Source organism: Ranitomeya imitator, chromosome 4 (genome assembly GCF_032444005.1).
Source record: "Ranitomeya imitator isolate aRanImi1 chromosome 4, aRanImi1.pri, whole genome shotgun sequence".
Lineage (NCBI taxonomy): Eukaryota > Metazoa > Chordata > Amphibia > Anura > Dendrobatidae > Ranitomeya > Ranitomeya imitator.
Window position 1 is genome coordinate 515,719,474 of NC_091285.1, and position 22,109 is coordinate 515,741,582.

At 42.9% G+C, this 22,109-nt stretch overlaps 1 protein-coding gene across 2 annotated transcripts in view; it reads left to right on the top strand.

Annotated features, from left to right (window-relative positions):
* The window catches only part of EFL1 (elongation factor like GTPase 1), a 488,390-nt gene that overhangs the window by 202,731 nt on the left and 263,550 nt on the right, over nucleotides 1-22,109 (top strand). For both annotated transcript variants that reach the window (XM_069766104.1, XM_069766103.1), the window contains exon 15: nucleotides 7,159-7,294. In XM_069766104.1, the coding sequence (XP_069622205.1) occupies nucleotides 7,159-7,294 (136 nt within the window). The remainder of the gene's footprint in view (nucleotides 1-7,158; nucleotides 7,295-22,109) is intronic.

Consider the following 22,109-nt stretch of genomic DNA (forward strand, 5'->3'; position numbering starts at 1 on the left):
TATCCAAAATGTACCTTCAGGCAGATCCCATAGAGCTGAGTGCTGCAATACCAATCTGTGAGCCAAGTCCACAAATCTAGATACATTCTGAAGCATACACCAAGAGGGTTTTTGTCCCAAGGGGCTACAGTACCCGGCTGCGGGATTCCCACATACAGGCATTCCTTTGATATACTCATTGGATTCATTACAAACCAGGTTCCCCAGCTTACTTGTACAACTGTTTGCATCACCTTGGAGGAACAATTTAGAATGTTTCCATTTTCTATTATGTATGTATCTTTCCAATACTACAGGTTTGAAAGCATCAGAGGGGGGGACGGTTGTACTGAAACTAAGCTGTAGATTTTCTGTGGGGACCTGTCCTAAATTAGTTAATCCAGTCTTATTTCTAGGTACCCATTTTCCTCCCCTAAATGCTAAATATTGTAGATGTGTGTTACTCCCTGAGAGATTACCCTGCCACCAAGGAAATTCTACCCATCCCACAATTGGTATGGCGATTGTAGTATTCCACAGCCTAGCATTACCAATTTGGTTGTTGGCCAGGTTGTCTGAACAATTAGGCCAAGCGAATATTTCTTCTGCTAATACGGGAACTGCTAGAAAAGGTATACTTGTGGCTGATACCGGCGAATGGGTACAGATCCAACAATCTGTCAGGGTTTGTGTATTGTTTAACAAGTCATGCACTAATTTTCTATGATGTTGTACGAATCTATTGTTCAAAGGGGCTAGAGAATTCAGTCTATCCCACGCCTCCGTTGAGGTTATCATTATTAACATCAATATCATGAGTTTATACTGCTTTTCTTGCAAAGGCTTGCATGTATCCATGATGCCTTTCCTTCAAGCTTGACTGATGTAGGTGTTGTCAACAGGACTTGGAAGGGTCCGTCAAACCTTGGTTCTAGAGCCTTTCTGGTGTGTCTTTTTACATAGACTTGATCACCTGGTTCCAACTTGTGACTTCCTTCTGTGTTGTCAGGATCTGGAAGGGAAGCAAAAACTTGTGCATGCACCTTAGTTAATTGTTTCTGAAGATTTTGCACATAAGAAGTCAATGACTCAATATTTAACACAAGTTGCTGTGGAAAATAACATCCTAAATTGGCAGTCCTGCCAAACAAAATTTCATATGGAGACAGTTTAGTCTTACCCCTTGGGGTATTGCGTATTGAGTAAAGGGCCAGTGGAAGGCATTCTGTCCAAGGCTTTCCTGTTTCAGCCATGGCTTTCTGTATTTTTAATTTTAAAGTTCCATTCATTCGTTCCACCTTACCAGAACTTTGAGGATGGTACGGAGTGTGTAACTGACTTTCAACACCCAACATTTTCAGTACATTTTGAAATATTTCTCCAGTGAAATGAGTACCCCTATCTGACTCGATCACTTCAGGGAGACCGTAACGGGGTATCAGTTCGGCAACTAGCTTTACAGCAGTGTTTTTAGCTGAAGCCTTCCGAACTGGATAGGCCTCTGGCCACCCCGAGAACATGTCCACACATACCAACACATACTCATACCCATTACTTTTTGGCAGCTGGATAAAGTCTATTTGTAATCGCTGAAACGGGTAGAGAGGTCGGACGTGGTGCTTCATAGGGGTCTTTGCTGTCTGTCCGGGATTATGTGTCAGGCATATAGCGCATGCAGCACAATAGTCTCTTGCATAGTTGCCAAAACCTGGAGCCAACCAGACTTGCTTTGCCAGTAGTGTCATTGCATTTGCAGACACATGAGTAGGGTGGTGCAGTCCACCAACTACAATCGGATACCAGGCTCTAGGTAGACATATTAGTCCATCTTTCTTCCAAATTCCCGCTTGTTCTTCTGCCCCTTCCTTTTTCCACCTGTCCCTCTCCTCTTCTCCTGCATCTTCCTGTGCTTGTCTCAGTCTATCTTCAGTATTTTCTGTGGGGTTTACAGTATGAACCTGTTGTAAGGGTTTGACAGCTGCTGCTTTGGCTGCTTTATCAGCCCTATCATTTCCCCTAGATTCCCTAGTGTCGAGTCTCACATGTGCAGCTACCTTGATTACTGCTACTTCTTTTGTTTCTTGTGCAGCCTCTAAGATCTGTTTGATCAGAGAAGCATGTTTTACAGGTTGTCCTGACGCTGTCATGTAACCTCTAGCTCTCCAGATAACTCCAAAATCAAACACAATACCATGTGCATACCTAGAATCAGTGTATATATTAGCTGTCTGGTTCTCAGCTATTTTAAGAGCTTCAATCAATGCTGTTAGTTCTGCTTCTTGTGCAGACTGTTTCGGTGGAAGTGGTTCTGCTTTGAGAGTTTCAGATTCTGACACAACTGCATACCCTGTATGGAAGTTACCTGTGTCATCTGCAAACCTACTACCATCTATAAACAGCTCTAAATCTGGATTTTGAAGTGGTGTTTCGGATACATTGGGTAAGCCTACCGTTTCTTGTAAAATGAGCTCTGTACAATCATGTGTGTCTGTAGGGAAAAAATTTGCGTGTGGATCAGTGTCGTTATTCCCCCCTTCAGACTCGAGAGGTAGCAGTGTAGCTATATTGAGAGTCTGAAGCCTAGCAAATGTGATAGTAGAGGGGAGCAACAAAGAACACTGTAGCCGCAAATGTCTGGCCATGGAAATGTGTTTTGGTTGGACCTGGTTTAATATCCCATAAACATCATGTGTAGTTTGAACTGTGAGTGGATGCTCTAGAACAATTTCTGATGCTTTGTCCAACAATAGTGAGACAGCAACAACTACACGTACACAGGTTGGCGCTGCTCTAGCTACGGGATCTAACCTTGCTGAAAGATATGCAATTGGTCTTTGTTTCCCTGCATGCTTCTGGGTAAGAACTCCTGTAGCATGGGAATCAACTTCTGCAGCCATAAGCTGAAACGGTTTGGTGTAGTCTGGTAGCCCTAACGCTGGAGCTGAAACAAGGGCATCTTTTAATTGTTGGAACAAAATCTGACCTTCTTTTGTCAACAAATAAGGTTCACTTTTTACACAGTCATACAGTGGTTGCATTAGTTGACTGGCATGTATAATCCATTGTCTACAATGAGACACTATTCCTAAAAATGCTCGTAGCTGTTTATGATTTCTAGGCTCATTCATCTGTCTTATTGCTTCAGTTCTTTGTGGTGTAAGATGCTTTTTACCTTGAGAAATGCAATGACCTAGAAAGACCACTTTGGTCTGACAAACTTGTAGCTTTTGTCTATTCACTCTACACCCTTCTTTTTCTAAAAAACATAGTAAACTCACAGTGGACCTTTCTGCAGTTTCTAGATCTGGGCAGCAAAGTAGTAGGTCATCCACATACTGCAAAATTACTACCTGTGGTTCGGGTTCAAACCTCTGAAGGACTGTTTGTAGGGCATTTGAATAAAGAGTAGGGGAGTGTATCATTCCCTGTGGAAGGCGTGTCCACGCCAACTGTTTGCCCTTAAATGTAAATGCAAACAAATGCCAACTATCTTGGTGTAAAGGAACCGAGAAAAATGCATTTGAAAGATCTATTACAGTAAATACTTGAGAACTGGCTGGTATCTGTGATAGTAACGTATGAGGATTGGGTACAACTGGGGTGATTGGATCTAGAACTTTGTTTATTTCTCTTAAATTATGTACCATACGATATTTGGGCATAGAACTCTTATCAAGAGTTCTCTTTTTGACTGGATACAGAGGAGTGTTAGCAGGTGATTGTATCTCTACCAAAACTCCTTTCTCTCTATATCCCTCTATCTGTTTTGTAATCGCTAGTTCCTTCTGGGCACTCACAGGGTATTGTCTGAGCTGTGGGAGAACAGTTCCTGGTTGCACAGATAGTTTTACAGGAGAGATATGCAATAGTCCCACATCGGTGTCACCCTGTGCCCACAGTGTTTCTGGGACCATTGAGAGGTCTAGATCTGTGGTGTACTCTTTTTCTTCAGCATAATCCTCAAAAGCCTGAATTCTAACATATTGTTCTAATGTTTCTGCATCATCAGGGATAGTCAGTATAACTGTGCCATCTTCCCTAAAATTGATGTTAGCTTCTAATTTCTTTAGGACATCAGTTCCTAACAAACATGTTGGGGCACCTCTGGCATACAAAAATCTGGATGCAAAACATTTAGGTCCTAATGAGACCTCTAGGGGCACAGTATATGGCAGTGTTCGAATTACCCCATCATAACCCTCAGCAAAAGTTGTTTGTTCTGAAATATCTTCCGGATTCGGAAGAAAATCTTGATTCAAAATTGAGGAAGTTGCACCTGTATCTATCAAAAATGGAATCTCTCTCCCCCCCCACATTCACCTGTATCATAGGTCTTCTAGCTGGTAGGGAAGTTTGTAACACATCGAGTCAATCTGAATCTGGTATGAGACCATCTATGATGGTAGATTTCTGCTGGTTGTCCGTTTGGGGAGGGTTATTTCTGGGAACAAATTTGCCTGACTTTATATCTGCCAACTTCTTCCTGCACTCTCTTTGGAAATGACCTGGCTTTTTACAGTAGTGGCAAGGAAAGTTGTGTCTCACTCTTCCTCCTGTATTAGCTTGTGCTATTCTAACAGGCTTACGATTCTCTCTCATATCCATGACTACTCCTAAACATCGTTGTTTCACAATATTTGGTTGTTCAATTGTTCTCCAATCTGGAGTAGAGGATTTAAATTTTTCTCTGATTTTCGGATCTAGCCCCTCTATTAATTGTTTTGTAAAAAGTCTCCTTACTGAAGCATCAGTCAAATCCAATCCTTCATCCCTAAAGCTATTTTCTAATTCTTGACTATATTCTTCAATACTTTGCCCAAATTTCTGCATAATCACACCCGTAGATCCCCTTTCCCTCTGTTTTTCTCTCATGAAAATTATTAATGCCTCTGTGAACTGGGTACCTGATGCTTCTGTCTGTAAGGCACCCCCTTCTGCCACTGGTCTATTGGGCTGTAGGTGTGTCAATAATTCCTGAAAAAGTCCGGGGGACATTTTCATTCTACATAATTCTTCCCCGTCCGCCCAGACCCCAGCATGAGTCTGCATGATTTGTTGTATGTATTGTGCAAATCGGATGGGATATTGAGTGGGATCAGGCGCATTATGCAGGAGGGACATACCTTCAGCAGGGGACCAAGGAAAATACTGTCGGGTCTGGTGATATCTAGTTCCCATTACCCCGTCAGCACCAGGTTCCCTAAAGGGTCTTGGTACTACCCTAACAGGGGCAAGTACAGCGCCATGTCTAGGTGTACCACAGACTAGGCAATCATTTCTCCAATCTGGATTTTGTTGTCCACAGTGTGAACATACCCATCCTCCTACCCCACCAAGATTGGGATACAAGGCTGGAAATTGTTTTCCTCCTTCTGCTCCTCCAGATGGTACAAATGATTGGGCTTTTGGATCTAGGTAAGGTGGTGGGATTATGTCACAACTTTTTCCCTTCCCCATAATCCATTTGGAAGTGTCTGGATCATACTTCCAATTCTCCTCTTTAGCTGTTTTTGAGACCTCTATCATACAGTGTATGATTTCTTCCCACCCATTGTCTTTGATAATTCCACCTCGTTCTTTACTCAGTTTTTCCCATTCTGTACTGAACATAAGTGCTTCTGAAATTCCCAATTTTTCTCTTACCCTTCTAATCTGACTTCTGACTGTCTTCCCACATCTTTCCTGTATGATATCTGCTGCTTCCACTTGTCCTAAGACGGTTTTTGTCTGTTTATTTCCCATTTTTCTTTTTTATTTTTTTTCAATATTAGCTATTTCTACCCCAGGTGACGTTTGGACAATCACTTATCCTAGGTGATGTCTCGTTGCCTTCTCTCCTAGGGAGCTAAAATATTGAAGGGCTGATCTGCTCCATTCTTTCTAATGTGCAGAATGTACTTAAGTGCTATTATGCACGCAAACAGACCCAGCAACACCATACAGATCACAAAACTTTCTGTGTCAGTTAGCATACTTGTCCCAGGCTCATGGACCCGCGTCCTGGGCTCATTCTATCAAACCTTATCCAGAAATGAAGGAGGTTAAGCACTTAAATGAGAGTCAAGCATGGGCGGAGGTCTCCCCGAAAGGACGCAACCACATGACCCAGTTAGGCTGACTTCCGTGTATAAGGCTTATACCCCAACTATTTCGGCTTATTTTTCTACGCACTTTTGCTCTTCTTTCACAACATACCACAACCTTCACACTGTTCACACACTGCCAGGGACAGGACTCATAAATCTATACAATATAGTAACCCGAGTTTTATAGGTATCTACTCACTACTAGACTAACCCAGCGTGACACGGCTCATAGAGATCTTTCGGACAATACAAGGCAGATAAAAGAGAACTAATAATGTCTCTTACCTGGCCAGGTTTTTCAGTTCATTTGCCGTCCATTATCCCAGATCTCCATTGTCCGTATCTGCAGGTGAATCTCGAGCAAATACTCTCATCTCGGGTCCCTGTTCGGTGCGCCAAAGAAATGTTAAGTCCTTCTCAGTCCCTGGCTTACTAGAGGTAGGGATCCTGAGTAAATGACACGCAAACAAGGTATTGTGTGATCATATACAAGGGAAGCCCAGGAGCACATCTCCCTCTCTGGGCTTTGCCCTCCCTTTATATAGAAAAGAATTATTCTTTTACAGACATGCGCACAAGCGCTCATATTTCACTATCTCTTACATAAACAATCTATACCAGTCTTTATCAGTAGAAAGTTACATCATCTGGAAGGTGAATGAAAGGCTGCTATTGAAAGAAGGAATGCACACATGATTACTTCCATAAAAGGAAATGTCAAGTCAGCAGAAATGTATCTTGTTGTAAGCGAGATTTCTCAGGAAGAAGACAAGATGGATTCCTTTAGTTCAGTCTGATCTCCACAATATTGATGTGGTGATGGAACTGCAAGTTTTTGGAAAATCCTTTTTGTTTGTTTTTATTCTAATAAAACTATGGCTTTTTATGTAAGACCTAGATACAGGAAATTTGTCTTTTCCCTTTAACTACTTGTTGCACCGCCAGCCTCCGTGCAGTGGATCCTCCATTGGGATGAGCTGACTAAGGAAAATCCTTCTTCTATAGTTGACATCTAAAGTTCTTGTAAAGTGAACGACCCCTTTAAGTTCTTAAGTTTACTTTTTACCCTCTAAAAGCATTGTTGTTATTTCAGTTGCCATCTGATTGCTCCATCAATGCTGACATCTCTGCCATTCCGCACATGGCTTGCTGCACCCTGGATAACCTGTACCTCCTGATGGGTCGTGAACTGGAAGATTTGGAGGAGGTGCCTGCAGGCAACGTCTTAGGTAAGTCTAAATTATTACTTTTTTGTTGTTTTTTTTTAGTTAAAGAATACATACCAATGCTATAATTTAGTTCAGAAAATAATTTCTCCCTAAAATTCACAGGGCAGTCAAATATCGTATTAAAGGGGACCTGTCGCATCCAAAAATGCAATTTATCATTTAATAGCTTTTAAATCCTGTGTAACCGATTTCCAAGAGCAGAATCTATGAGGGGAAAATGAAGTTTTAGTCTTCGGGGTTGTGCAGGCAGCGGTTTCTGTTTCTCTTCACTACACGGAGAGCTGTAATCACCTCTGACACTTTGATTGACAGGTGATAGAGGATGTGCGAGTGTCTGCAGACCAGGGTGGATAAAAATCAATGTTTTTTTAAAAAAATTAAAAAAAAATCGGATTTTTTTGATTTAAATCGGATTTTTTTTATTTAAATTGGATTTTTTTCAATAAACTGCTTTTTGAGGAAAATATTTTACCATCCAAAGGTTCTTCCATCATGAGATAAAGCTGAGTTGTTTAACTCAGTAGAATAAAGGCTGTATATGTGTAACATTCACAATGCCATGCTCTTCCAGAGGTTTCTGTAGGATTAGTGGGCAGTTTCTCTCCTATATTATCACAGACGCTCGCTTTACTTACGCAGTTCTCAAAACTGAATTTGACTCCGCAGAGGTCCCAGCCTCTTCTTCACGGCAAAAATGTTACAACATGAACAGAGTTGAGAAAAAGACCTTAATCCTATTGTTCTACAAACCTATGAATACAGAATCAACCCCTTCAGTGCCAAGTCCAAGAAGTTAGACAATGTTTCTGATTGTTTGGAGTGGAATAGATCTGCACAACACAAGAAGAATGTGAATCTAAGTGTGAGGAGGAGGAAGGGCAAGCAGACAAGAAAATGAAAGTGAAACTTTGAGCTCAATGCTGCAGCATAGCCACAGACAGACAAGTCTGGATCTGTTTGTGTGTACGATCTGAGGTTTATTACATTCTTTCCTTATAATGGCAGCAGGCCGTAAAAGAGACCCAGTTTGGGAATATTTTAATGAAGCTCCTTCGCCTATCGGTAAGGCAGGCATGCGTGCAAAATGCAAACGATGCAACAAAGAGATGCAAGGCCTGGTGGCGCGAATGAGGCAACATGAGAAGTGTGGTGATGAAGATGAGTCATGAGTCATCTTCATCACCGCACTTCTCATGATGTTGTCTCATTCGCGCCACCAGGCCTTGCATCTCTTTGTTGCATCGTTTGCATTATGCACGCATGCCTGCCTTACCGATAGGCGAAGGAGCTTCATTAAAATATTCCCAAACTTGGTCTCTTTTACGGCCTGCTGCCATTATAAGGAAAGAATGTAATAAACCTCAGATCGTACACACAAACAGATCCAGACTTGTCTGTCTGTGGCTATGCTGCAGCATTGAGCTCAAAGTTTCACTTTCATTTTCTTGTCTGCTTGCCCTTCCTCCTCCTCACACTTAGATTCACATTCTTCTTGTGTTGTGCAGATCTATTCCACTCCAAACAATCAGAAACATATTGTCTAACTTCTTGGACTTGGCACTGAAGGGGTTGATTCTGTATTCATAGGTTTGTAGAACAATAGGATTAAGGTCTTTTTCTCAACTCTGTTCATGTTGTAACATTTTTGCTGTGAAGAAGAGGCTGGGACCTCTGCGGAGTCAAATTCAGTTAGGTAGAAACTTTGATTTAAATCACTGATGTAAATCAAGCCTTACTTACTAGTGATTTAAATCGTGATTTAAATCAGTTAGATTTAAATCAAATCCACCCTGCTGCAGACACAAAATTCCTGGGAGTGATTTCAACTACAGCGCTCATTGTGTATTGAAAGGTGACTATAATTCCTCCCTGTAGCGCCAGTGACTGGAAACAAGCGGCTGCTGGAAGAATAATATATCATTTTCTCCCTGTAGCCGCTGCTCCAGTAAGCCTGCTACATAGGATTTATAATGCTATGTGCACACTTTGCGGATTTTGCTGCGGATCCGCAGCGGATTTGACCGCTGTGGATCCGCAGCAGTTTCCCATGAGTTTACAGTACAATGTAAACCTATGGGAAACAAAAAACACTGTGCACATGCTGCGGAAAAAAAACACGTGGAAACGCAGCGGATTACATTCCGCAGCATGTCACTTCTTTTCTGCGGATTTTCACCTGCTCCAATAGGAAAATGCAGATGAAAATCCGCATAAGAAACTGCAGTAAAAACCGCGATAAATCCGCAGTAAAAACCGCAACGGGTTTTCACTGCGGATTTTGGAATTCCGTTGCAGAAAATTCCGCAGTGGAATCCGCAAAGTGTGCACATAGGCTAATACTATTTATGCAGATTACCCCTAGTCTGCAGGTAAGTAGCATTTCTTTATGTAGCAGGTTCACTATAAATATAGATTTACTGGGACTATTATTCCTATTATTGAGCGGTCCTCCTAAATCTGTTGCATGTTTTCTGCTGACCAGACTGGGGTAACCACTTGTGGAAGCAATGGATGCCCCTTATTGATGATGGCTATGTATTATCTCTGATTGATCAGTATAATGGGTGATTTTTTTTTTTTACTTTCTGAGGTCCGGGCACATTTTAGTACTAGGCCGCCTTCCATATACACTGCTCTTGTGGTTGGTGTCCTCAGTGACTATCACTCAACCGTCTTTCATAGTATACTACGCCAGAATTGGATTCTTATATGTTCTGGCATTTTTGTAAACATTCAATCAGTGATAAAATGGGCTAAATATAGGATGTGTTCGCTGCCATCTGGTCATGTGAAATATAGTGGAAATTAAGTTTCCAAAACTGTGTCATGGAAAGTTAGAATTTCTTCCAGATGTGCAGATTCTTCTTATTTTTTCCCCCTCCCTTAACTACACGCCTGTTTCCAGAACGTGATGAAACCTCTATGCGGTAACTTGATATTTTTCAATCAGTAAAGAACTAAACATGGGCCGTTATTACAGCTGAAGAGAATCTCAGTATTTAATGCCTGTACGTTAATCAGGTTTGCCCTTGATGAACCATTGTTTACACGTTGTGGAACTGCACGTCAGCCATTGCTCAAACTTTCCCTTTTACAAGAGGAAGCAATTCTAGCAATCTAGTGACGCTCCTCATCACTGACAGCATCCAGAGAATTTCCCTTGTTTTATGCCCATGGGCAGCGCAGAAGTGCAGAGAACATAAATGTAAGGAAATTCATCTCCTTGTGGCTGATGTCTTTTGCATTCACCATATAAAGCGCCAGTGCTCTGTCCTATTACGACTCGGGGAGCCGCTAAACCAAGAGTAAGGCCAAGCTCCGACACGATATGGCAGATTTATTTAACAAAATGCAGTTCAATTTTATGAAAAGAGGTTTTCAAAGTTAGAAAAAAGTGTGGAGTTTAGAACATGCTTTATACTGTGGACATATCTAGCAGATTCCTATCTTCAATTCTACCCTTCGCAGAGTTGGAATTTTCACACAGCATTTGTGCCCTCAGGAGAACGTAATTACCTGGAAATGCTCCTGGTGTATAGTTTAACATTCTCACCGGCCTCCTTTCATCAGACACAGGCCCAAAAAGTGCTTCCCTATGTAGCAGGCCAGGCCACTTACTGGAAAAAGCATACCAGGCCACTTACTGGAAAAAGCATACCAGGCCACTTACTGGAAAGAACCCTTTCCGATATAGATGCCAGGATCTCCTTTCCTCCACATGTAATGAATGCCCCCTGGTCACTTGTCAGGTCTTTAGAAAGCATAAATCTAAAGCATCTTTTCTTCTAAACTAAACCAGCCCAACTTTTCTAACCTCTCGCTTTAAGAGAGACCTTTGACCCCATTCAATAATCTATTTGTTTCTCTACTGTCAGCATTTTATGTATCTCTGATCTATAGTCTGATCTGTCCATCATTGACTGATCTGTTTAGTCAGTGAATGATTACTTGCACCAATGACCCCAGAGAATGGTTTCTTACATCAATTGTACAAACAATGAGCAAGGATCATTATTGAGAGTACAGTATTTTACATAAATTGACTGTTTACTAAGAGGCTATTGTTTCCTGTGTTTAGCTTACAGTAGGAAAAGCTATAGTTCAAGCTACGCAATACTTTTGTGTTTATAGAATGGCAATTAAGACACATCACGCTTTATGAATTTGTCTTTTAGAAATATTAAAATAACCCTTTTTGGCTATAAAACATTAAAACCACTGATATTATCAAGTGAATAACATTGGTTATCCCTCATACGGGGTGAGATATATCAGGTAGGAAGTGAACAGTTAGTTCTTTAAAGGGGTATTCTCGAGTTATTAAATTATTTTACTTGGCATGAATATAGGCATGTTTGTAATTGACTTACTTTTCTTATCTGCTGTCATTATCTTTCTGTGGGAGCTTTTTTCTTTCATAATGTACAGCTGTTTCCCACTGACCTTGGCCACTAGTGCCTTCCCAGACCCTGGCTGAGTAGTAGTAACATTTCAGGAGTGGAATTATCTCCTAACATATACCAGCTCGATCCACTCATTGATTTCTATACAGCAGCTTCTGCTCACCTCCCTCTTAGCTCCTGACAAGCTGCTGTTATAAATCTTGCAAAATTACCTCCTCCACCATCAGCTACTTTCTGAGCAGGTTTCCTCATCACAGCTTTCTCTGAGCATTCTGCTTGTTCAAATATCATGTTAACTCTATGTATACGTAGGGTGATAGTATTGTACCCTTCAAAACAAACCACTTGTGCTGATCTTTATAGTTCTACTAATGCTATCGCTCTGCTATTTATGAGAACTGTCATTTAAGGAGGAGAACACCCCGCCAGAAACCCGGAAGAGAATACTTGATGTACTTGATGAAGGCTGAAAATGTTGATGTTAGACACCCTAAGAGGCCCCAGTCCTGTCAGTCAGATCTGTTTCGATGTAATGTTACGACTGATCTGTGTACGGAATTGCTTTATAACATGACTGTACAGTAGGCCGTCTTGTACATTAGAGCTTTTCCTAGGTTCCTGAGTGACTAATTTGCCTACTCCTTAATTATGAGTGTTGGATGCATCAGGGCCTAACTAGACAGATTTACCATCTATGGTCTGTTGAAATCTAGGTGACAACTCACGTGGGAACCGTAATATTGAAATCCAGAATCTGGTAATATGGGTTTACATTACCTGATTTGGCAGGATTAAATGACTGCAGTTTAAGACTGCAAGATTATCAATAATGAGCTTTTCTAGGAACTCTCATTCACAATAATCTTGTAGTATAAATGTACCTTAAGACCAAGTTTCAGAAATTGATGAATCTTAAAGAAGATTGTTCAAAATTGGCTCTAAATTTGGGAGTGATTGTTCTAGCACAGCTTTCCCAATAGTAGTCACCAATGCCAGAAATGATGACGTCTCGTCCATCAGTCGTCTGACCACTGCAGTCAATCACTGGTCTCAGTATTCATATGGTGTAGATGCAAACATTACTGCTTAAGCCAATGATTAGCTGCAGCGGTCAGGTGAGAAAATGGGATCTGAACAATTCGAGTTGGGGCAGCAAAGGTTAAATAATTATATATTTGGGGTTTTTGTTAACATTCTCTACCTTTAGGGCAATTTTATGTCATAAGGTGGATTCAAAAACCCGCAGGGTCAGGATGGACACACAGACCCAGCGAGTTGGCACAGTGGGCTGGAAGTCACTTAGAGCAGTAGGAACCTAAAATCTGGTTATTTTGGCAGACGAAAAGCGGGTGAGATGGGATACGCTGGAAGCCACAAAATCAGAAGTGCAGATGAAAGGGATGATTACGGGTCTGAAGCAGCACACAGATATAGGTGTCAAAATGCCTTAATGTGATTATGCTCTAATAGCAATTTGTGATGTCCACAGCAAATGATTGGTTAACCTGCAGCGAGCCAACCAAAGATTAACCAGCAGGCCTGAGGCTTTGTAGAAATCACAGGAGTGTGCAAAGAGAATTGCAGCTTTTGAGATTGGTCTCTATATGTCAATTTATATTGCTTACTGCAAACAACGGGTTAACTAGATGAACTTGTGGAGTCGTAGGTGCTAGATGCAGAATGACAAAAGTCTGAGGAGACCTTAGCAACAAAAAAGTCTGGACATTGACAGTCCCTACAAACTGCAGCTAAACACAGTACTGCCTTAATGATGTCACCGAGATACATTGGGCAGCTTGTAAACCCTAATGTGGAGTAGAGGTAAGGGCGGAGGCCATGGGGAAAGGAAGTGGAGCCCGGTCCAGCTTAAACAGGTGCGTTACAGTAAAATTCTGGAAAATCCCTTTATGTCATATCTTAATGCGGCACTGCGTATGCAGTCGTGGTAATCGCGTTATGGTGCCTGCTGGATCTTACAGCAGGACATCGGGAGTCTCCATCACTACGATAGCTGTGATTGACTGTTATATGCAGAATAGCCAAGCACTGCGTTTTCAGTAATTCAGACAATGAAATTGCCTGAAACATTGATGTCCTGCGTATGATCACGCTGTAAGCGCACCGATCATAGACTGGAGCCTAGCAATGACGGCATAACCAGGGCCAGCTCTGATTGGTGCAATCTGACACTGATGTTTATGGCACAATTCAGCAAGCACAGCCGCAATCTGACCCCACAGTGACCGCCTGCACTTCCTCATTCTAGCTTCAGATGTGTTCTGGGCGGTCCGACTTTGCAAGGCGATGGTCACACTCCCTTACCAGGCTGGTACGGCAAGTCTCTTCGGCACTCTGTGGTGGGGCTCCGCTGGCATTTTGTGAAAGCCCGGAGGCCCTGCACATCCATTGCCTCCGGGACAATGGTCGCCAGGGACGGCACATGCTCAGATTGAGATCTCCACAATGAGAACTCGTCCCAAGATCTCAGCTCAGGACGAGATTTCGTTTCCGAGATCTTAGTCTGAGCATGCGCTGCCCCCGGCGGCGATTTTCCCGGAGGCCACCGCATGGCAGCAATGGATGTGTGGGGGCCTCCAGGCTTTCACAAAATGCTGGCGGAGCCCCCCGTACCACAGAGCGCCAAAGAGACCTGCCGCACCAGCCTAGGATGGGATTTCCCGGAGGCCACCGCAATGCAGTAATGGATGTGCGGGTTCCTCCAGGCTTTCACAAAATGCTAGCGGAGTCCCCAGCACCTCCGAACCTGCTGCGCCAGTCTGGGATGGGAGTCATATCGCCAGACCACCGAACACCCCCTGTGACCACACTCCACCAGCGCTGTCGTTTCGCCCCCCCCCCTCTCCGCCCCAGCTGAATTCGGACTGTAATACGGATCCCCATTTAACACATTAAATTCTTTTTCCTATTTTCCTTCTGAAAAAATTTGAGGTGCGTCTTGTAGTCTGAAAAATATGGTAGTAGGTTAATGACAGTGAAAATACACCATAGTAATCTGTATCTACTACCGTATTTTTTACTGAATGTAGTTAATGCAGAAAAAAAAGAATCACATACATGTGTGCATCCTACAGCCGCTGATCACGGACACTTATCAGTGATCGGCCTTGATTGTTGGTTTTTTTTTTTTTTTGGTGTGAAAAAAATAGTTTAAAAAATGTAATTACTTGATAGGACTAGGTTAGAGACGCTAAAAATATACTGTAGTAATCCGCATTATTTTTTACTGAATATAGTCAGGGTTAGTGTCAGATAGTTGCGAGTGCTCAGTATTTTTTTCTTTTTTACTTATGTCCGTTGAGTGTTTGTTTTTTATTTTACAAAATGTTTTATTTTTTTCCTTTTCTTTCTAGATTCTTTTCTTTTTTTTTTCTTTTCAAAATAGAACGTTTACACCAAACACACACACACACACACACACACACACACACACACACACACACACACACACACACACACACACACACACACACACACACACCTAAATAACATTTCGTACACACACAGAAACACCACATACATGAAAAAATGTCCCACTTGTCCCAATCACTGTATTTCATGGAGGAGGCACAGGCCTTCCTTGGGTTTGACACCGATCATGAGAGAGGATCCCACCTTCCTTTATATTTCTTCTTCCTCCTCTTCCTCAGGTGATACTGAACCGCCATGCAGACTCCCCTGGACGGAAAATTAACCAATGCCCACCATTACTGTGCCACAGATTCTTGATTTTGTGACGCAATCAGGAATCCAATTTGACACCACCAGTATCGCAGAAATAGACTTTCAAAGTATTTTTCTCTGAGAATTTTGTAACCCTCATGGTGGTCGAAACCAATTTGTATACCCAGCAATTTTTCCCACAAATCCACCCTCATCATTTTCTTCACTGGACCCCTGTAGGTGCAGTAGAAATGATGATGTTTTGAGACCTAGTCCTTCACATCGGGTTAGTCAAGAAGCCAGAACTTGTGGTGATGTTTAATACAACACTCCTGTGTTCCGCATGGCTATGACCCATAAACAATTTGAGGTAATTCCAAAATGTTTGCATTACAATGATAATGCACAATGTCCTCCTTGAGATGAGTGACTCCCCCGGAAGAAGGCACACGTAGCTGAAACGCGCGTAGGGGCTGTGGCACCATCAGACCAGAGGTAAATAGTGTTATATCTTATGTATTGACACTAAAGGTACCGTCACACATAACGATATCGTTAACGATATTGTTGCTTTTTGTGAGGTAGCAACGATATCATTAATGAAATCGTGTGTGACAGCGACCAACGATCAGGCACCTGCTGGGAGATCGTTGGTCGCTGGGGAAAGTCCAGAACTTTATTTTGTCACTGGATCTCCCGCTGACATCGCTGGATCGGCGTATGTGACGCCGATCCAGCGATGTCTTCACTGGTAACCAGGGTAAATATCGGGTTACTAAACGCTGGGCCGCGCTTAGTAACCAGATGTTTACCCTGGTTACCGTTGTAAATGTAAAAAAAAAACACTACATACTTACATTCCCGGTGTCTGGTCATGTCCCCCGCTGTCAGCTTCCTGCACTGACTGGCGAGCGCCGGCCAGCCATAAAGCACAGCACAGCGGTGACGTCACCGCTGTACTTTACGGCCGGCGCTCAGTCAGTGCGGGAAGCTGAAGGCGAGGGACATGACCAGACACCGGGAATGTAAGTATGTAGTGTTTGTTTTTTTACATTTACAATGGTAACCAGGGTAAACATCGGGTTACTAAGCGCGGCCCTGCGCTTAGTAACCCGATGTTTACCCTGGTTACCCGGAGACTTCGGGATTGTTGGTCGCTGGAGAGCTGTCTGTGTGACAGCTCTCCAGCGACCAAACAGCGACGCTGCAGCGATAGACATCGTTGCCGGTATCGCTGCAGCATCGCTTAGTGTGACGGTACCTTATGCCTTTTTCTTACTGACCCCATGTGGTGTTCATAAGTATTAAGCCTGGTTACGGCATGGGATACTGATTAGCCACTTGGTATATGGATATCATGGCGGTAGGAGTCAGAACTTGTTTGACATAATTATCTTCTGGTCTATGGTATCTTGTTTCTTTTGGTACCCTTCACCATTAGCAATATTAGTCATGATTTTAAGTACAGTCATGGCCAGAAGTTTTGAGAATGACACCAAAATTATATTTTCACATGATCTGCTGCCCTCTGGTTTTTATTAGTGTTTGTCTGATGTTTATATCACATACAGAAATATAATTGCAATCATATTATGAGTACCAATAGGTTATATTGACAGTTAGAATGAGTTAATGCAGCAAGTCAATATTTGCAGTGTTGACCCTTCTTCTTCAAGACCTCTGCAATTCTCCCTGTCATGCTCTCAATTAACTTCTGGACCAAATCCTGACTGATAGCAGTCCATTCTTGCATGATCAATGCTTGCATTTTGCCAGAATTTGTTGGTTTTTGTTTGTCCACCCGTCTCTTGATGATTGACCACAAGTTCTCAATGGGATTAAGATCTGGGGAGTTTCCAGGCCATGGACCCAAAATCTCTGTTTTGTTCCATGAGCCATTTAGTTATCACTTTTGCTTTATGGCAAGGTGCTCCATCTTGCTGGAAAAGGCATTGTTGGGCACCAAACTGCTCTTGGACGGTTGGGAGAAGTTGCTTTTGGAGGACATTCTGGTACCATTCTTTATTCATGGCTGTGTTTTTAGGCAAGACTGTGAGTGAGCCGATTCCCTTGGCTGAGAAGCAACCCCACACATGAATGGTTTCAGGATGCTTTACAGTTGGCATGAGACAAGACTGGTGGTAGCGCTCACCTCTTCTTCTCCGAATAAGCTGTTTTCCAGATGTCCCAAACAATCGAAAAGGGGATTCATCAGAGAAAATGACTTTGCCCCAGTCCTCAGCAGTCCACTCCCTGTACCTTTTGCAGAATATCAGTCGGTCCCTGATGTTTTTTCTGGAGAGAAGTGGCTTCTTTGCTGCCCTCCTTGAAACCAGGTCTTGCTCAAAGAGTCTCTGCCTCACAGTGCGTGCAGAAGCACTCACACCAGCCTGCTGCCATTCCTGAGCAAGCTCGGCACTGCTGGTAATCCGATCCCGCAGCTGAAACAGTTTGAAGATACGGTCCTGGCGCTTGCTGGTCTTTCTTGGGCGCCCTGGAGCCTTTTTGACAACAATGGAAGCTCTCTCCTTGAAGTTCGTGATGATGCTATAGATTGTTGACTGAGGTGCAATCTTTGTAGCTTCGATACTCTTCCCTGTTAGGCCATTTTTGTGCAGTGCAATGATGGCTGCACGTGTTTCTTTAGAGATAACCATGGTTAACTGAAGAGAAACAATGATACCAAGCACCAGCCTCCTTTTAAAGTGTCCAGTGATGTCATTCTTACTTAATCATGACTGATTGATCGCCAGCCCTGTCCTCATCAACACCCACACCTGTGTTAATGAATCAATCACTAAAACGATGTTAGCTGCTCCTTTTAAGGCAGGACTGCAATGAGGTTGAAATGTGTTTTGGGGGTTAAAGTTCATTTTTTGGGCAAATATTGACTTTGCAAGTACAGTAATTGCTGTTAAGCTGATCACTCTGACATTCAGGAGTATATGCAAATTGCCATTAGAAAAAATGAAGCAGTAGACTTTGGAAAAATTAATATTTGTCTCATTCTCAAAACTTTTGGCCATGACTGTATTATTATCATTAAAATTTATATTTTTTTCTGATTTGAGTTCTGGTGTGCAAAATTTATTTATAGGTTCAAGTTTTCTGAGGAGTATGTTCCCCAAAGGGACATCTGCGTTGGCATTCCTAATAAATTTCAAGGGGAGGCTCAAATTCTGACAGTACCAGCCCAGTAAGAAGGCCAGGTACGAAAATAAACTCTAAAAGCTGTGCGAGAGTACCTCAGGGCACACTCGCAGGTTTACAGTTTATGAAGGGAAGGACATCCGTATTGAATCCACTGAATGCCCCTCTGTCCTAGCAGAGTGGGAAAATTGTGTGGCATTTGGTGCACCCACTGCTGGATCAAGGTTATCATCTCTACATACAGTGGGGAAAATAAGTACCGTATATACTCGAGTATAAGCCGAGATTTTCAACCCTAAAAATGGGCTGAAAGTGCCCATCTCGGCTTATACTCGAGTCATGGAAGGCGGGGGGGTGGGGAGGGCGTATTGAGGGGGAGCGACGACTGTCAAATACTCACCTGCTCCTGACGCGGTCCCCGCATGTCCCACAGTCTTCGGGCGCTGCAGCTTCTTCCCCTATTCAGCGGTCACTGGTACCGCTCAGTAAAGTTATGAATATGGACTCCACTCCCATAGGGGTGGAGCCGCATATTCATTACTGTAATGAGTGGTACCATGTGACCGCTCACTACAAGAAGAAGCTGCCGACTCCCGGAGACCGTGTGACATGCAGGGACCGCGCTGGGAGTAGGTGAGTATCATATTCACCTTTCCGTGTTCCACCGCCGCCCCGTCTTCCGCTTCCCCTGCAGTGACTGTTCAGGTCAGAGGGTGCGATGACATATTAGTGTGCGCGCCGCCCTCTGCCTGAACAGTCAGTGCAGAGAGACGGGACGCTGAGGAGCAGCGACGAGAGGTGAGTATGTCATTTTGTGTTTTTTTAGTTCAGCAGCAGTAGCATTACATGTGGCACAATGCTATATGGAGCGTCTATGGGGCCATAAAGAACTGCATGGAGCATTATATGGGGCATCAATGGGGCCATAACTGCATGGAGCATTATATGGTGCATCTATGGGCCCATAACTGCATGGAACATTATATGGGGCATCTATGGGGCCATAACTGCATGGAGCATTATATGGGGCCATAACTGCATGGGGCATCTATGGGGCCATAAAGAACTGTATGGAGCATTTCATGGGGCCATAATGAACTGCATGGAGCATTATATGGGGCTCCTGATTCAATGTGGATATTCAAAAACACTTAACCTACTGATGTCTCAATTAATTTTACTTTTATTGGTATCTTTTTTTATTTTTTACATTTACCGGTAGCTGCTGCATTTTCCACCCTAGGCTTATACTCGAGTCAATAAGTTTTCCCAGTTCTTGTTGCAAAATTAGGGGGTCGGCTTATACTCGGGTCGGCTTATACTCGAGTATATACAGTATTTGATACACTGCCAATTTTGCAAGTTTTGCCACCTACAAAGAATGGAGAGTTTTGTAATTTTTAGTGTAGGTACGCTTCAACTGTGAGAGACAAAAAATCCCAAGTATTTGATACATTAGAAAAACCGAACTCAATATTTAATACAGAAACATTTGCTTGCAAATACAGATATCAGATGTTTCCTTTAGTTCTTCACCAGGTTTGCACAGACTGCATCAAGGATTTTTGCCCACTCATCCATACAGATCTTCTCCAGATCTTTCAAGTTTCAGGGCAGTCGCTGGACAACATTGAGTTTCAGCATCCGCCAAAGATTTTCTACTTGGTTCAGGTCAGTAGACTAGCTAGGCCACTCAAGGACATTGAAATGCATCTTATAGAGCAACTCCTTAATTGCCCTGGCTGTGTGTTTTGGGTCATTGGCATACTGGAAGACCCAGCCATGACCCATCTTCAATGCTCAGGGTAGGAGTTTTTGGCCATAACCTCGCGATACTTGACCTCATCTTTCCTCCCTTCAATACGGTGCAGTCATCCTGTCCCCTTTGCAGAAAAGCACCCCTAAAGTATAATGTTTCCCCCACCATGCTTCACTGTTGGAACAGTGTTCTTGTGGTTGTACTCGTCGATCTTCTTCTTCTTGCTCCAAACATGGCGAGTGGAGTTGATATCAGAAAGTTCTATTTTTGTCTCATCTGACCACATGACCTTCTCCCATGCCTCTGCTGGATCTTCCATATGGTCATGGTGAACTTCAAACGGGCCTAGACATGTGCTGATGTGAGTAGGGGAACCTTTCATGCCCTGCAGGATTTTAATCCATGTCTGCGTAGTGTGTTACTAAGGCTACTTTCACACTGGCGTTTTTTTGAATACGTCCCAATGCGTCGTTTAGGGGTAAAAACGCATCCTGCAAACTTGTTTGCAGGATGCGTTTTTGCCCCTTAGAGTAACATTACCGACGCACTGCGACGTATTGACACACGTCGCAACCTTCGTGCGACGGTTGCACCGTGTTGTGGCGGACCGCCATGAGCAAAAAACGTTAAATGTAACGTTTTTTGCTGCTGACGGATCGCTTTTTCCGACCACGCATGTGCGGCCGGAACTCCGCCCCCACCTCCCCGCACCTCACAATGGGGCAGCGGATGCGCCGGAGAAATGCATCCGCTGCACCCGTTGTGCGGCGCATCAAACGCAAGCGTCGGAATCTCGGCCCGACGCAATGCGACGGGCCGAATCCGACACTAGGGTGAAAGTAGCCTAACAGTAATGTTTCAGACTGGTCCCAGCTCTCTTCAGGTCTTTGACCAGTCCCTCCCGTGTAGTCCTGGGCTGATTCCTCACCTTTCTCAGAATCATCCTTATCCTACGAGTCGTGATCTTGCATGGAGCCCCGGACCGATGAAGATTGACAGTACTTTTGTATTTCTCCCATTTTCTAATAATTGTGCCAACAGTTGTTGCCTTCTTGCCAAGCTGCTTGCCTATTGTCCTGTAGCCCATCCCAGCCTTGTGCAGGTCTACAATGTTGTCCCTTGTGTCCTTAGACAGCTCTTTGGTCTTGGCCATGTTGGAGTGTGTTTGAGTGTTGTGGACAGGTGTCTTTTATACAGGTAACGAGTTCAAACATGTGTAATTAATACAGGTAATGTGTACAAAGTAGGAAGGATTCTTAAAGAAATATTAACAGTTCTGTGAGAGCCAGAGTTCTTACTAGTTGGTAGGTGATCAATTACTTATTTCTTGCAATAAAATGCAAATTAACCATATAAAAATCATACGATGTGATTTTCTGTATTTTTTTTTTTTTATTAAGATTCTGTCTTTCACAGGTGAAGTGTGCATAACTTAAACAGACCTCTTCACTTTTTGTAGGAGGGAAAATGGGAAAACTTCCAAAATCTGCAGTGTATCACATACTTATTTTCCCCTGATATATATATTCAGTTGTATATATATGTTCAGTTGTGATTTCTTATTCTTTTGTCACACTTGAATGTTTCAGAACACCAAACAAATTTAAATGAGTCAAAAATATCACTGATTAACACAAAATGCAGTTTTTAAATGAATATCTTAATTAAGGGGAAAAGAAATCCAAACCTAAAGGGCTCTGTGTGAAAAAATAATTGCCCCCCCCCCCCATTCGTTAAATCATAAATTAACTGTGGTTTATCACATGTTTGTGGATCCGAGTTCAAATTCCCTAGCCACATCCAGGCCTAATTACTGCCACAT